Genomic DNA, 17,302 nt, shown 5'->3' on the forward strand with positions numbered 1-17,302 from the left:
GGGGCAGAGTGGCTGGAAAGCGGCGCAGCAGGAAAGGCCCGGGAGGTGCTGGCCAACGGCAGTCAAATGTGAGCTGGCATGTGCCCAGCTGGGCAAGGAGGCCGGTGGCCTCCTGGCATTCTGTGTCAGCAATAGTGTGGCCAGCAGAACCGGGCTGGTGATTGTCCCTCTGTGCTGTTCACTGGAGAGGCCACACGTCATATCCTGTGTCCAGTTCTGGGCCCCCCAGTTCAGGAAGGACATGAGGTTCTGGAGCAGTTTTAGAGAAGGGAACAGAGATGGTGAAAGGTCTGGAGCACAACTCCTGTGAAGACTGAGCGTGCTGGCTTTGTTCAGCTCAGAGGAAAGGAGGCTCAGGGGGGATTTTATTACTCTCTGTAGCTGCCTAAGAGGAGGATCTATCTATGTGGGGATCAGTCTCCTCTCCCAGGCAACTAATGGTAGGAGAAGAGGACATAGTCTCAATCTGTGCCAGGGAGGTTTAGTTGGACATTAGGAAGAATTTCTTCACAGAAAGGGCAATTAAATATTGGAATGGGCTGCCCAGGGAAGTGGTGGAGTCACTGTCTCTGGAGATGTTTAAGGAAAGACTGGACGTGTCATTCAGTGCCATAGTTTACTTGACATGGTGGTGTTCAGTCAAAGGCTAGATTTTATGATCTCAGAGGTCTTTTCCAGCCTAATTGATTCTGTGATTGTTTTGGATCCCTTTACATTCCTCTTTTAGGCAGACCCTGCAGCCCTGTGTGTGCTGTGGGTGATGACATGGCACCTGCTGAGCCCCTTGTGGAGGGCTTAGTTTGCGCATCATAGAACCACAGAGTGTTTTGGGTTGAAGGGACATTAAATTTCATCTAGTTCCAAGCACTGCCCCCCAGCCCCCCCACCATAGGCATTGATGCCACCCACCATATCAGGTTGCTCCAAAGCCCACCCAACTTGCCTTGAACACTTCCCAGGCTGGGGTATCCGCAGTTTCTCAGGGCAAACCATTCCAGTGCCTCGCCACCCTCACAGTAAAGAATTTCTTCCCAACATCTAAATCTTTCCTCTTTCAGTTTAAAACTGTTCCCACTATCTGGGAAGTTCCTATCACCATCTGATCCCTTGGCTGTGATTATCTTGTCTCATCCCTGTGATTCTGACTCTTTAGGGAGAACCCCCATCTCTAGAGACTTTGAGGAGACTCATCCAAGAGGAGTTATCCAAGCAGCTTGATGGTAAGTAATCAGTACCAGGAAGCCAGAAGATGGATCTGAGAGTATGAAAGATGCTTTCCATAGCTATGCTGGCATCTGAACTTCTGCTTAAGGAAGGTAGCATTGCAGCAAGCTTGCTTGGAAGATGTGTAAAAGGAAATGTGCTTTACAATTCCCCAAGCTTCAATGTTCCCAGCAATAGCACAGAAAGTAACCAGAGTAGATCGTAAACTTGCTTTTGAGGTCCCAGCTGGAGAAGAAATATTCCTGATTTTTGTCTGTGACTTGTGATACTCACCTATATAAGAACAGGGGCTGGATGGAATGTGGGCTGCTGTTTCTCTCAAAGTATGTGAGTTACAGACCACTACTGATGCCATTGACAGTGAGATGCAAAGCTGTAGTCCTTCTCACACAGCTCTTGAAGCAGCTGACACACAGGTGCTAACATTTTGCTCCATGCTAAAGATCACAGGTAAATGGAGTGATTATTTCACAGATTTTATTTACACACTCTCAGTCTTCAATATCCACACCAGTCTAAAATAATTTAAAATTTAGGATTAATGAAGAGAAGATAGAAAGAGAAGATCCTCTGTTCTGGAGGATGTTTGTGATGCTGAGTGTGTTTTATGAGCTCCCAAGGTTGTTTTTGTGGTGTAACCCCAGCCAGCAGCCAAGGCCCATGCAGCCACTCACTCACTCCCCTACCAGCAGGACTGGGGAGAGAATCAGAAGGGTAAAAGCTGGAAAACTCATGGGTGGAGATAAAGACTGTTTAATAGGGAAAGCAAAAACTGCCCAGAAACAAAGCAAAGCAAGGAATTAATTCCCTGCTTCCCATGGACAGGCAGGTGTTCAGCCATCTCCAGGAGAGCAGGGCTCCATCACATGTAAAGGTGACTTGGGAAGTCAAACACCATCACTGCAAATGTCCCCCCCTTCTTTCTTGTTCCCCCACTTTATATACTGAGCATGATGTCACCTGGTCTGGAATATCCCTTTGGTCAGTTTGGGTCACCTACTCTGGCTGTGTCTCTTCCCAACCTCCTCTGCACCCTCAACTTCCTTGCCAATGTGGCAGTACAAAAAGCAGAAAAGGCCTTGGCTCTGTGTAGGCCCTGCTCAGCAATAACAAAAACATCTTTGTATTATCAACAAAAATCCAAAACACAGCCCCATACCAGCCATTGTGAAGAAAATAACTCCACCCCAGCCAAACCAGCATGGTTGTTCAGGGTCTTAGCACTGAAATGGCAGGCAGTGTGTGCCTGCCAGGAATTGCAGAATATGCTGTTACAGGGAGCTTAGTTACAGCTTCTGACTTCACAGCCAGAGATGGGTGCATTAGGCTTTAACTCCGTGTGTGACATAGCCTGGAACAAGAAAAGCTTTCTCCCTACAGACCAGCCATGTAGTATCTCTGTGTAACAAAAGCAGTAGAAAAAGGCTCTCCTTCTCAGAGCAGCAGTGGTCCCAGTTTAACAGGTATCCACCACCTGCACAACTAAAGGAAGGGACATTTCAGATTCTTGGAGGACAAGGAGCAGAGGATGAGAGAAAAGTTTATGATAAAGTATTAAATTTATGAGAAATTTAAAGCTACCAAGAAATGAGATTTAAATAATTTAGAGGTGATTAGGGAGTCACAATCATGGATTATGGTGGGACAACAAATGGGTGTCCCTGGAAAAGTAATCTGTGACAATACTTGGACTTTACTGATCCCCTGGTTCTGGCTCTTCATCTCTTGGAGCATAGTCCTTCTAGTCTAACCAACCCATTTCCCTCTCTTCACAGCAAAGTTGCCCTATATCCTGGCTCAGATACAGCCTGCACAGGTAAAAGCATCCCATGGCAGACCAGGACCTCCTGGTCCCCCTGGGAAGGAAGGACTTCCAGGAAGAACTGGCCCTCCGGGAGAGCCTGGCCGACCTGGACAGACTGGGTCTGAGGGGCCACCTGGACCAGCTGGTCCCAAAGGTGAGTGAAACTTGGTTGTTGGGGCAGTCCAGTAAAAGGATGTGTCCATTCCACTTTGGCATCCACCTTTCCTTTTAGTAGCATATAAATAGTCCTCAAAATGCAGGTGTTGAAAGCGACCTCAGTCTGTTGAATCAGAGGTTTGAATCTGACCAGCAATTGCTGGTATGCTCCACCTCTGGCCAGAACTGGAGTGGGGCAAGTCTTCATTCCCACGTAATGTCCCCTTTCAGAGGACTGGCCACAATTAGGAACTATTTTTACCAAATATATTTGCTTCAGTGTGGATGAAAGACCTATAGTAATGTTTAGTTCTGTAGACCACGCTCATCAGGTCGTATTTTTTTCTTTACAGGAGAAAGAGGAGCAAAGGGTGAGAAGGGAGACACTGGTATTGGCCAGAGAGGGGAAATGGGTCCTCCAGGAATTCCAGGTGTGTTAATCAGAACACCCCACAAAGCACACCACTTAGAACCACTACCAGGACACAGGTGTCTGCTGTATTAGAGAGACAATCAGGATGACATAAGTACAATGTACACAGTTTCTGTAGGATGTGGCCCAAAGGGAAGGACTGTATCACTGACATCATATCTCGCCACCTTTATTTCCTCAGCCTGATGGGCATAATGAACCATCTCAGTTACAGCTAAGTTAGCTGTCCTTTGGGACAAATACAAAGTGAAGCTTTAATTATTAGAGGCACTATGAAGTAAGTGTTTTCTCTGTCTTTGGCAGAGTCTGCTTGTGACCAAGCTGAACCCAGAGTTTCAGGCAGCTTCAGATGTTACAAAAGGTCATACTGAACACCTGTGTCTTGGGGATACAGCTGCTTTGCGGGTACTGACAAAGCAGCAGCAAATATAGTTTGTCTGGAGTCTGAAATTAGGAACCATTGATCAGTTTTGCCTTCATTGCTTTTTTGGGAAAGGAGCTATGGGAAGCCCTCATAACCCCATGGTTTGCATTTGGCAGACTGGCCTTGCATTGCCTTCAAATAACTGTGCACACTATGCTCTGCAACAATGAGTTGTCTCCCCAAGCTGGCTCTTGCCTCCAGCTTTCCCATCCTCACCTCCTCTCTGTGAGGACTGTATGTCATTAGTTGTCTCATGCAGCTTCACAACTTCAATGTGGAGATAGAGGAAGAGCAGCCGTAGCAGAGCCAAGCATCCTGAGGCTGCCATAGGGAATAGAAATCTTTATTTCCGAGGAGACGCTCTGGTTATATCCTTGAGATACATCCTGGCCAAATCCAAATCTGTAGAAGCTGCTGTCTGCATCCCAGTTTGGCAGTAAAGCCATTTCCTGTGACATTACACTGCTGAGTACTGCACCCTGGGGGTGTCACTCTGGTGTCACTCACCAAGGGCATTTTGTTTCTATTTCAGGCCTCCCAGGGGAGCCTGGTTATGCCAAAGATGGGATGCCAGGACCTCCCGGCCCTCAAGGTGAAGCCGGTGTGCCGGGTCTGGCAGGTCCCCAGGGACCCCCAGGAGCCAGTGGACAGTGTGACCCCTCTCAGTGCGCTTACTATGCAAGCCTGGCTGCCCGGCCCTCCAACGTCAAAGGGCCATAGCGTGCAGGGAGCACCCCCAGACTTGTTTTGAAAACTTGAATTCCACACACCTGCCAAGAGCTCTCCAATGTTTTCAGCTGTGTTTCTTTTGCGGGAGGCCTTCTAAAGCCAACGAATGCTGCCGGTCGGTCAGATTATTTTTATGACTTATAATTATTATTATTATTATTATCTTTGATGTGATATGTGAACTTTTTTGTTTTGTTTTGTTTTCTCTTACATCAGGGCATATTAAAATGTTAAAAATAAGTGGGTTTTTTTCCTCTTTTGAAGAGCATATAATAGTAATGCATTGTGTGATTGTTTATGCAAAACCATTCCAATGCCAAATTTTTCATCTGTTATCTGATTAATTCTTTCCAAAGCTTTATCCCTCACCCTTTCAACTGAAATCAAATCCTGCAGCCTGGGGCATTCACTGTGACACACAGGCACAGGATTGTTGGTGCTATTTGCCATCCACATGGAGAGGGAAGATAAAGCTATGCCAAAGCTGGAAAAGGGGCCTTCAGTATATCCAACTCCCAGTGGACAGACAATATGGAACAGCTAGTGTGTGCTTTCCAGAAGATCCCTGTTAAATTTAATAAATGAATCAATATTCTATAGGAGCTACTTTTTTATGGAGTCATGTGGGATCTCCTGAAGAGACGACACAGATGATCTAAACCTCCTTGCTACTCTCTGTACTCAGAGAGTTTGGTTCTAAGAAATGGAACTTATTTCCCTCTGTCAGGGAAATGCCTCTGCCAAAATCTTCAAGGTTATCCTCTGTCATGTCAAGGATACCAAATCCCCTGTGCACTGTCAGCACATGCACAGCTCCCCTACCATTGCTTCACCCAAATATCAGCCAGAGCAGCATAGAAAGTCCCCTGGTATTAAAAACTCAGGAAGCGAACTGTGACCCAATTCACTATTTTGGTTGATCCACTATGACAATAATTTGGCAAGTTGTGTTACTTAGAAGGCTGGTGCATAGTGCAGGCTGTTCTAGGCGGATTTTGATCTTTGATGAAGGATCAGAACAAAGAGATGTTCAGAAACATGGGGGAAATTGTGTTTGAGAGTGAAAGCAACAAGCCAGACAGTGGCCCTTTCTCCCTATCAGCTAATTGCCAAAATCAACCCGAGAATGAAAATACAAAGTAAAAAGGGGATGGAGTTTGAAAAGACCTTCACAATAGGTCATTTGTGAGCTTAACCCTCTGACCAAGCCATGCCCACCCACTAAGTGCAGATCTGAGAAGTGATCAGGCCTTGGGTATGTGCCAGCCAGCAAAGCAGCTGCATTCTCAAACCTCTTCTGCACAAAGCAGTTTGTAGTGAGAGATGGGAGTAATGGACCTGACACAGGCACTAAGTGCTGAATGTGTTTGGGAATCTCATCTGTTCTTTTGGAGACAGAAAAGAGGCACCCTGCCCTGCTAACACATTCACCATATGGCATGGTGCTTCCAAACTGGCCAACCCAAGCAGAAGCCACAGCTGTCGATAACCAGTCCAGAATCAGACCCTGAGGCTAAAGCCCAGAGATAAGCATTTGCCAGCATTGGAGTCTTTTTTTACCCACTAACAGATAAAATTTGCCTCTGCTTTACTGAAAAATGAAATTAAATAACAAGTACAAATGTGAGGGTTAAACAAAGTCTTTACTGTGTAGCTCTCAATGGTGCTATTTTTGCTATTTCCTATGCAAATAAACTCTTTGATTTGATTTTACTGTGTTTCTTGCTATGGAAAGACCAATCAAAGTGAAAATATCATGAAGTGAAAAGCTTACCACTTTTAAGTAACTCTCAATGGTATATCTGTTATTGTACTGCATCTTGGGTCAGCTTGCTGGATTTTAGTATTAAGCAATTATGTTAGTCACATATTTAACTGAAACATTTTTTCTAGTCCAGGCTGAGTGAGATTTCATCCCTCCAGTGGTGAGGCAGAACAGGGTCTGTATTTGAGAGCACTTCCTAACGTGGGATGAGATATTTTTTGGGTAAATGTGATGGTAATGAACAGGTGTTACAGAGGTCAAACATGTTAACTGGACCATGCAAATATGACATTTAATTCCTGTCATGATGGTGACTCCTTCATCCCTACAGATTCCTTCTCATCATGTGTGTCATGATGTGCCATGCTATGCATGGCATCAATTTCGGTACATTCTAGTGCACCATGAGAAGGCAATATACATAATGATGTTCTGTTAAGCAAATTTCAGAGTCTTTAACTCCTGTGAGGTCATAGAATCACAGAATAATTTGGGTTGGAAGGGAACTCTAAGGGTTATCTCGTGCAATCCACAGTAGGTGAGATGGTGCAGTGGCATCCAGTTGAAGGAGATCAAAAGGGGTTTTTTGATAGCCCTTTTCATTTGAATGTCTGTGGGAGCCATTTCCAAGAGTCTGCATTCGGAACACACGGGACACACTTGCATCTTTAATAGCAATTGAAAAATCTTCATGAGTTAGGACTACATCTCTGAACATTTTCCACACATAAAAAGGGACACAGCCTAATTCCCTTTGCTCCAGCATATTCCCCAGCATACGGCTATCTGTTCAGTCTGTTCTTAGAGACACCCCAGACTGTCTCTGTGCCCTGAATTCACTGGGGGCCATTTCCCTGCTTTTTCTTAAACCTTTTTTTCTCTCCAGCCAGTTAAATGACATTTACCAGGCAGAATCTGTCACTCTGTTAGTGAGCAGAGTACAAGACATGAGCTGCAGACCCAGATCAAGACCTGTGTTTGCACTCACCCAGATTTTGGTCATCAAAGGGAGGTTCCTATAGCTGCCACCTCTTGCAGAAGCAAGCCCTACAGGAATGTGCCTAAAAAGTCACCAATAACAGGTAAGAATGGAGGGTGTATCTGGAGGATTTTGAAAACTGCCACAGTTTTTGCCTCACTCTGTTTGTATGTATTTGCAGTCTTCGGAAACGTGGTCTGAGATTACTTTCCAAAGTAGGTCTGCCATCTGGGAAGCCAGTAAACCTACAAGTACAGCCCTGGGCAAGGTCAGAAGCTGCCCTCCAGAAAATGCAGGTGCCTCTGTGCCTGAGCAGGTGGCTGTGTGTGTATTGTCTGTCCAGCGCTGTGCAAGGTGAACACACAGGCAAGAGGTGGCAGGTAGGGCAGGGACAGTACTGGTGGCTCTCTCCTAACTGCCCTTGAATAAGGGAAAGTTGTGGCTTTGGAATCTGTGTGTTCCTGTCTCTACAACCAAGTGTTTGGTAAATCACCATACAGTCTGTTCACTGAGTCTGAGGTTTAAACCTGGGAATAGGCTTATTTTTTGTTGGATTTTGTGTTGGCCCTGTGGCAATGTTCTGTTAAAATTGCATTAGAGAGTCAGACAGTATATTATTCACATTTTTAAAAGGTACACATGAGATTTATGGCACCACTGTCAGTTGCTCTTTTTTCTCCTTTTTTATATAATGTGTAAATTACTGTAATTATAGCAAACAGACCATTATTTCATTCAATTTTTTGCTTGTCAAATAAAAAAATTACAAAGACAGAAGAAAGTGGGACCATTTGGAGAAAATATTTTTTTTGGTGCTAAATTATTTAACACTTGCTACTTGTTTTCTAAACAGTTTTGGATTAGCTGCTTCTTGGAAGCTGTATAAAATGCCTGTGGGTTTTTTTCTTTTTTTCCAGAGAGACAGTAAAAATTCTGTGGCAGCTAAGCCCAAAGTCTGTGCTCTGACCACAGAAATGGTTGGGAGACAAACACAGATTTTACATTCTGGGCAGTTATTAAAAAACAAAAAAGTTTAAAAATTATATTTAAAAAAACCCCTAAAATAGAGTCTAGTGATGGTTCAGTCTTTTAATGTGGAAACTGTCCAACCTTTTAAAAATTATATTTAAAAAAACCCCTAAAATAGAGTCTAGTGATGGTTCAGTCTTTTAATGTGGAAACTGGCCAAGCTTTGCCCGGTTAAAGATTGCATTTGACACCTTCTGTAACAGGACTTGGTGCCTAGGAATGGCTGGGTGTCACCATCCACACTGTGTGGGGCCAGAGACAGTGACAGGAACTGGCAGGTATGATGTAGGACCTAGGGAAGCCTTTCCAGAGCTTCAGTGGGCGACCCCGGAGAGATCATGTCAAATTATGTAAAATGTTTGTGTCTGGGTACATCAATCCTGTGCTCAGTCTCTCCCAGTGAGATTCAGAGTCACAGAACATAGAACCATAGAATGTCCATAGTTGGAAGGGACCCACAGGGATCATCAAAGTCCAACTCCTTGACTTTAAGGAGTCAAGCCTGGTACCTGCACTTTGGTGGCTCCAATGAGAGCTGGAGAGCCTGGAGATCCATTCAGTTTATCCTAAAGTATTCAGCTGCAGCATTCAGAGCTATGTTGCCTACATTAACTACATCTCCGTGGAGAAAAGATCTGGTAGCTGTCTTTATCTTCCACCATCAGTAACTCACATTTCCCCTGAGCTGGTGTGGGGAATGTTGTCGCCAGCAGCCAGGCTGTTCAGGGGGAGAGGGACAAGGTTATGGCAGGAACTTATACTGTCCTTGGGCCATGAAAATTTTCTTAAAATGACTGCAATAACTCAACAGTTATCATACAGACTGAAAAAAATCTACTACCACCCTTTCAGCCTCTATGAGCTGGAGCCCAGTGCTGGTGAGGGTTAAGGTGGCCGCTCCATGGCATGGCAGGGAGAGCGGCAGAGGGATAAAGCCAGTCTGGAGTTGAAGGCAGGCTCCTGGCCCAGTCTGCAGCCCTGTGCAGGGGTGACCATCCACCAGAGACCACCAAGAGTCCTCCTTGCTGCTGTTTCTGCAGAGCCAGAGCTGATGGAGGAAGAGTCTCTTTATCAATTGCCTACCACATACTAAATTTGGCACCTGAAGTCCTTGGGGACATAAGGGTCCATCAGGGTTTGGATTTTTCTTTCAACACCTTTATAAATTATGAAGATGAATCAAGAAAAAGCCTGCTTAATTTCCTTGATTTGGTTTAAACCTGGAAGTCACATACATAGTAGATATTTGTCTTCTGACTTGTGAAATGGGAATAACTGATTAGAAAAGCATGAAGATGTGATGAAGAGGAGACTAGTTTTGGTAGTTGCTTTACACAGCAGATTTTTGTTGTAAGGGTTAACATCTGAATACTTTTTCGGGCTTGGCTCCATAATATTGATGCTGGCAATGTTGTTGAAGTTTGTCTGAACTGAGAATGAGACCATCCTGCTGGGTTTCTAGGGGATTATGTGTTGAAAATGTAGGCTCTTTCTTGCTATTTTACAGTTTGTGACATGAACTTTATTTAGAAAGCACAAGGGGACAATTAGGAACATTAATCATACTCTGACATTCCTGAGGAGCCAGCTATAAGCATCAAGAAGAAGGATGTCCTACAAGATGGAGCAGAGAAGAACCTGCCACCTTTGTAAAGGAAAATACAGGGTCAAACTCCAGGCTTGAAAAAGTGCAGCAAGAGAACAGTGCCAAAACCCACAGAAACTACGTTTTGACCATAGCTTTGTCTTTGCATGACATGCTGTCTGAAAGACTCGGGTTTGGATTTGAAGAGAAAAGCATGTTCAACCAGAAGGCAGCACATAGAGCAATTTGGTTTATTTCACAGGACAGATGTATTTGACAATGTGTTCTTAGAGACACATTTTTCCCCTTAGCAATGTGGGGGATGGTTTTCACCCAAGACTGAAATTATTGTCAGTGCAATAACTTCTTCAACACCTTCTTGATGGGAGTTGAGTCTTATTTTTACAGTTATTTGTGAGGTCTGTTGGAAAGCAACCTTCCCCTGCAAGTGAAAATCTCACTTTTCCTTGGCTGCTGCATTCAAGGCTGATGTACAGATATTTCTAAGTTATTGTACCCATTCTTGCTTATGAAAAATTACTAGACTCTCTCAAGTTCTGCTGAATCCTTTTCATGTAACATCCATCTCTGGAAGGTTTCAAGGCCAGATGGGATGGGGACCTGAACAACCCGGTCTAGTGGGTGGCATCCCTGCCCATGGCAAAGGGGTTGGAACTAGATAATATTTAAGGTCCCTTGCAACCCAAAGAATTCTGTGATTCTATCCCAGGAGCCTGTAGTGCCTAAGCACCCTCACAGGCAAGTGATACAGTTTTCTCTTATAGATGCTGAAAATTTATCTGGAGGAAATCCCAGGCTTGATTTTGATATAGTTATGATATTTGCACTCTGAATCCAAGTCAAGGGTGACAGCTGGTATATGCCAGGCCTGAAAAGCTGTATTTCAGGGTAAAACCCAATTAAAAATCACTAGCATCTAGAATGTAAGCTCTGAGCGTTAAACGAGAATCCCCAAATCCTCTAGCCAGCATTGACCGCTACTACCACTCACCCCAATCTGTGCAGCCACACGCTCCGCTGGTGCTGGAACACAGGTTCCAGCAAATTCAGGACCATCCTGGCCTGAGATGATCAGAACTGAACAGATAGGGAAAGCAAAGCTGATGTGCAAGACCTGACCTTCACAAGACCTGACCTAGTAGACCAGCTTAGACTCTACCTCTAACATACTGTCTTCTACCTCTAATGGCCTGTGGGGTGCTGCGGTGACCTCTCTTCTTGAGAAGCATTTGAAATGGCTCTCTACATCACTCACTGTGCTGAGTAGCTTGGGATAAACCTGGCATTTTACACATCTCCTACAAAACCTTTGACATCAAGGAATAAAAATTTGCTTTTAAATATGCCAGAGCAAGTGCAACACAAGAAAAATGGTACCTCTATGGTGTAGGGGTTCATGCACTTAGCAGGAGGGAAGAGGACTTCCAGATTTCAAAACTGGTCCTTTATTGTGTTTGCTGAATGTTAAAGACACAAATTAACTTGAGGACAAGGTATGTTCATGGTTCCCAGTTCCCAGGCCACCAGCTATGGCTCTGTCTTCTTTTTGTCCCATTTACCATGTTCTTGTCCCATTTACAATGCGCCTTATCTACTCTGCCTTGCTGCTTCCATTGTGATCCCAGTCAATGTGAATTCTTCAGGCAAAGGCACCCTTGATGCTCCAAGAAGGAGAGCTACTCACAAGCAGTGTTTTTAACACATCTGCTGAAAAGCAGAGGCAGATCTTTCCCTTTCTGACCACTGCTCACTGGTTGCAGCTGTGAGAGGCCATGTTACAGCCCAGGAGCTGGGTTTGTGTACTCTGCAGAACAGGAGGGGAAATACCTGATCATATGAGAACACCAAATATTTACTCAGTGGGATGTATCTCAGCAACTCAGACACTCTGCATGTCTGGTGTGTTGGTAATGTGCCCAGCAGAGCAGAAAGCTGACAGAGAACCTTGATCCACCAAAAACCTCAGAGGCTGCCTGTGGAGCATGCAAGTAAGTGTGACTGACAGTTTCCATTCAACCAGCCACTGTTCCGGTGGGATATGGATGCAGTCAACCTCTCCCAGATGTGCCTGTCCATGTCCTAATCCACTCTGGAGGTACCTTACAGAGTATGATCCAAAATATGAAGGGAAGAAGAAACTCAAGATCTCTGGCCAGAGAGCTGCTGTCAGTTCCCATACAGGTCTTTGGCTTGGACCAGATGCAGGTGCTGGAGATGAGCCTGGAATGAGAGAGCTGCTGGATGGAGGTACTGGATGGAGCTGCTTCCCCAGGAGATTGGCTGTCTGAGGGACCTCACCTGCCCCTATGTGAAAAAAATTGGGTTGTCTGAGGAACCTCCCCTGCCTCTATGTGGACTCCAACAACTTGAAGAAAATCCCAGCTGAAATTAGCACTTTGAGTCACTTGGAGAGGCTCACTGAGCAACAACAGCCTGAGCTCACTGCCCACTGAGATGGGGTCACTCCAAAGGCTGCACAGCCTCCACCTTGCCAACAACAGCCTCACCGAGCTGCCTGCACCCCTCTGCCAGCTGAGGAGCCTCACCTTTCTGGATGTAAGTGACAACAAAATAGATACCATCCCCTCCAGCATTCAGCATCTGGAGAAACTGGAGACGTTGCTATTACTCTTTAACTCACTGGAGAGCCTTCCTGAGGATGTCTGTCTTCTAAGGAATATGCACACACTTTGGTTGGGGAACAACCATCTACAGTCCCTTCCAGCAGCCTTTGCGGAGGTGGTGAACTGGACTGGGGATACAACTACTGTTCATGCAACTTTGAGGGGAATCCACTGGAGAGTCCTCCCCCTGAAGTCTGCAGCAGAGACCCTGAAGGGATCAGACTATTTTTTGTCACTTCGTAGGATTTGGAGAGACTAAACCACTGGTGTCAGTCCTCTTGAAGTGACTGTGATGGATTTATCTGGAGCAAATCATCTGCACAAGCAAAATGTGTTTCAGATAGAAAGGCCTGGTGAAATCACTCTGTGGAGCTCAAAAGCTTCCTCTCTGCTATAAGGTGATTTATCTGGCCGTCTTCCTTTTTTTTTTAAACGAGTCTTGAATGGTGTTGTATACCTTTCAAAAACTCATCCAGGGACAACTGTGATCTTTTTTCTTATTTATAGTTGCATAGACTTATCTCAGGAAATGTTGCAGACAAACATCCAGTCTGAGAAAATGAGCAAGTCTGAAAGGATAGAGTCAGGTAAACAACTGGTATGTAAATAGCAATAATCTGTACTTTGTTTGCACACTGGGCTGGGGCTTGAGTCTGGACTTGAAGTAAGGGCAGGCTGAGATTTCTGGAAGTGTTTAAGGTCATACTAACTTGTGGATTTGGCTTTGCTTCAGGTAGCCCAGAATCTCATCATTTTCCCTGATATTTTTCATCAAACACACAGGTTGAATCCGCTCAGGCTTCTGTGTGGCTCTGGATAAAAAACAACCTGTATCCAGGTCCCACAAGGTATTGTGCAAACAATGTCTCCATTCCTTTGGCAGGACATAGTGTATTTCTCTGGAAGAGCAGCATCAGCTGGCTCTGCAGAGTACACCGTCAGGGCTGTCACACTCTCTGGAGGCAGCATGGACCTGGACTTGATGTGCCAGCCCATCCAGAGCAGACCTCAGAGATACAGCTCCTTGGAGCTTGGTGATGCACAGGGGTAGCCCTAGAGCAAGCAGCACTAGCAGAAGAAGTTTCCACTTTTACTGAGTCTGGGAAAGTGTTCAGAGCTATTAAGATATAGTATGCAAACTTCCTGCAAGGGAACATTCTGAGGACCCCTGTCATATTCATAAAAGGCTTCATCAGTGTTACATTATGGAAATTTGCTGAGACTCCTTTCTGTTTCATTTTGCTCTCTCTTCCCCCTATCATCAACATTTTCCTCCCACCTCTCCTTAACTTTTGCTCTTCGTGGGTGTTTTCTCTGTGGCTACTCCCTCTGACATTTGTGTTTCATTATATTCTCATCAAAAGCCACTCATTCTCTTATAAATCCTTTTCTTTTCCCTCTGCATCCTTTGTTTCCTAGTTTTCCTTCGGCCAACACACAGAAAGATGCAGTTTTGTGTCTTTCCTGGGCAGAAGGGCTGAGTCAGGCCTGGTGGGAGCTGAGCATGTTCTTACAGCATTCACAGAAAAAAAAGGAGAATGGGCTTGAGATACTGATACACGGGCCATTAATTCTCTTGTTCCGTCATTTTCTTCTCCTTATAGTAAAGATCAGCACAAGGAGATCTGAATCAATGCTGAAATTTTTCTGGATGACAGAAGCACAACTCCAAATATGCTTAACATTAACTGATTTTTACATTGCTCTGCCCCTGACCTCTGTGAATTTTTCAAACCAGCTGTGACGTTTTGGTGTCATGGTAACCAGATTCATTATATCAGTGGGCTATCACACAGAGATAAATGAGTGCATGGCAGTAACGGGCACACAATTACATCACACCAGTTCGTTCAGATTTCCTGCAGCTGATTATTTCTAAGATGTGTGACATAGGAAAGAAAGGAGTAGAGGGACCACGGTGCCTTGCTCTGTTGGCTCTTTCTGTGGAAGCATGGAGAACTGGAGAGGAAAGAGCAGGAAAGAGAAGGACAATGAACTGCAAGTCTTTTGCAATTCAGGGTTTTTTCAGAGGAGATTTGGGACTGTGTGTGAAGTAGCTCCTGAAGCTGATGCCAGCTCTGGCAAAGGCGGTATCAAGGTGACAACATTAAAGATGTTGAACGACTGTGGTCTTGTTCCTCATCCTGTCGTTGATGCGTTCTTCAGACTCAAAGAGGTCTTATTTCCCCACTTTTTCTGCTATTTCCCCATTTCTGTTACCCCATTCAATATGTGCAGTCATCCTGCCTTTCTAAAGCTTGGCTGGTATAGGACATGAGGTTCAAGGCAGTATGAGCAGTGGGGCCCAAGTAAAGACAAGTCTATCACCCTGCTTTTGGACATGTGTGAGAATTAAATTCTAGTAACTGTGGTCTTTTTAGAGGATTGTGCCTAACACACAAAATCCTTCCAGGGCATCATCTTAACACAGGTGCCAAGAGGGACATTTTCTCATGTCCCATGTCAAACCCTTCAGATTCAATGTTGTTGTTTTTCTTCTACATTGCACAGGGTTTGAGCTTAAGGTTCCATTTCCAATTTTCAGTACGTTTCACTTCTGCACCTTGGCTGGTGATTCCTGAAAAGCAAGCTGACTTCACCTTCTTTGGGGACTACATCTCAAAGCTTTCACTTTTGGTTTTAGTCAATCAGGTTTCACGTTTCATTTAACTAATCCTCTCTCCAAACCCCACAAACATAATTTGTGAAGCCTGATTGTGTCTGTTAATAATATACCTGTCATAGCTAGGAGTGAATGGAGCTAAAAGGGGGGTTAAAGAATGCAAAAAAAATGGAGTCTTTAAAAAGCAGTGCCAATATCTCCATTATAATTCTCTAGTCTGTTGGGAACAAGAGAAATTCTGTGAAACTAATGCAAGTGAGGGCACTTTGACCATACTATCAAGCTGCTTGAGCAGACTGAATATTGTACTCAGATTATGTCCTGACACTTTGCTCTCTGTTGCCCCTTCCTTTCAATTTGTCCTGATTGCTTCCAAAATCCCACTTCCCAAAGTGGAAAACCCAATAATTCATATACTCTGCAGTATTCTGGCATCTGTGTTAATGGCATAGTTACGCAGAGCAGTAAGTAGATCTGGTGTTGTCATTAAGATGTCATTAAAATCTAATCTCAAACTGCTTATCCTGTATTTGTTGTACTTTCTATATTGTTGCTAAGCATCCTTCTTTGCCTGTGCTCATTAAAACTTCAAGTGTTAATATCAGAGAACGGCAAACTGCTCAGATATAGGCCCCTGGTGAAGAGAGATGGATATAATCCATACTCAGGGGTGAGGGGGAGAAGGGAGAGGGGGGAGTTGTTAAACCTGTCATTCAGTATTGATGGGAGTTGTGCTTGCATTTCCCTTTACCCTGTCTTGCCCTGCTAACAGCCTGGCCTAGGAGAGCACCATTCCCTGGAACCACACAGGACTTCCATCTGAAAACTTTGAACTCTTGCAGCAGAGCAGTAATGAAACGTAAAAGCAGTGAGTGGAAATAGCTCCAAATAGAAATTCAGGGAAATACTATATATAAGGGCAGAGGGCTTTATAATTTAACATACAAATACATAACACTTCACAGGCTGGTAGCTCAAGCTGGACAAGTCCTGACTACAGATAAGCTGCATATTTTTAATGCTGGAGAGTTCACCTGAGGATATGGCAGAGTCTCCACTCCTTGAAATCTGTAAACCCCACAGTCTCATTCACCTGAAGGTATGACTGTATAACACTTGCCTTGTTTTATGCAAAGTCAAACTTGAAAAGGCTCCTTCTGTCTTTCAAGTATATGTTTACAATCTATGGCTACCATAAATCTAAAATATTAGATCCCAGCACTTAGTTACTTCTCCCTCAATTTGCCTTTACGTGAAATTCAGCTTTTTAGTTTTTAATGCCTATGATTGGTACTTAAAAAGTTGAAGGTTCTCAAGTTTCATGATCAGGGCTCCTGTGGTCAGTGATGGAGTCTCTGAGTTGGCAAAACAAAAATGAAAAAGCAGTTGCTGTTCTACCCATGCCCGTTGGAGTTGGCAGCAGGTTTCCAAGCTAACAAATGAAAGGCTGGTCCTAAATTCACCTTGAGTGGACTTTAGCATCAACCAGTTTTCCAAGACCTTGAAAAGTCTTGAGGTTGATCAATCAGACATATTGCATATTAGCAGACTTCAAAGGAAATGTGACTTTGCAGACTGGAAGAAAACAAAGGACAATGCATGTACTACATAAATTACAAACATATTTGGTATCTGAGAGTGGTAGCTTGTGAATGTGCTGTTGTTGGGGAAAAGGCCATCCCCATCAAGAGAGGCCACTGTCCCTGCTGGCTGGAGGGACCCCAACACCACATGCCTTTCTGTCTTCCTCTGGGCTCTGCAGCCTCATCTCAGAACCTGAGAGTCCAACTTCAGTAATGACAATTTTTGGGTGATGCAACACTGAGTCAGTGCAAGACATGAATCTGACATGAATCCAGAGGATCAACAAGTTTAATAATCATTTAATCAAATAATAAGTCACTGC

At 44.4% G+C, this 17,302-nt stretch overlaps 2 protein-coding genes across 4 annotated transcripts in view; both read left to right on the forward strand.

Annotated features, from left to right (window-relative positions):
• Positions 1 to 5,767, forward strand: part of COL22A1 (collagen type XXII alpha 1 chain) — a 226,914-nt gene extending 221,147 nt beyond the window's left edge. For all 3 annotated transcript variants that reach the window (XM_017746704.1, XM_017746706.1, XM_017746705.1), the window contains 4 exons: positions 1,154 to 1,220; positions 3,000 to 3,182; positions 3,538 to 3,615; positions 4,574 to 5,767. In XM_017746704.1, coding sequence (XP_017602193.1) covers positions 1,154 to 1,220; positions 3,000 to 3,182; positions 3,538 to 3,615; positions 4,574 to 4,761 — 516 coding nt within the window. In that variant the 3' untranslated portion in view covers positions 4,762 to 5,767. The remainder of the gene's footprint in view (positions 1 to 1,153; positions 1,221 to 2,999; positions 3,183 to 3,537; positions 3,616 to 4,573) is intronic.
• A 6,706-nt stretch (positions 5,768 to 12,473) lies between these two features.
• On the forward strand, positions 12,474 to 15,916 carry LOC108449724 (leucine-rich repeat-containing protein 30-like; the record flags this gene model as incomplete). The annotated part of the gene is given in 2 exon segments (XM_017746707.1): positions 12,474 to 12,606; positions 12,608 to 15,916. Coding segments are annotated over 2 exon segments (558 nt in total), but the record flags the coding sequence as incomplete, so codon positions are not given.
• Between the last annotated feature and the right edge of the window lie 1,386 nt (positions 15,917 to 17,302).

The sequence above is a fragment of the Corvus brachyrhynchos genome, unplaced genomic scaffold (assembly GCF_000691975.1).
Source record: "Corvus brachyrhynchos isolate BGI_N302 unplaced genomic scaffold, ASM69197v1 scaffold89, whole genome shotgun sequence".
In the NCBI taxonomy this organism is placed as follows: Eukaryota; Metazoa; Chordata; class Aves; order Passeriformes; family Corvidae; genus Corvus; species Corvus brachyrhynchos.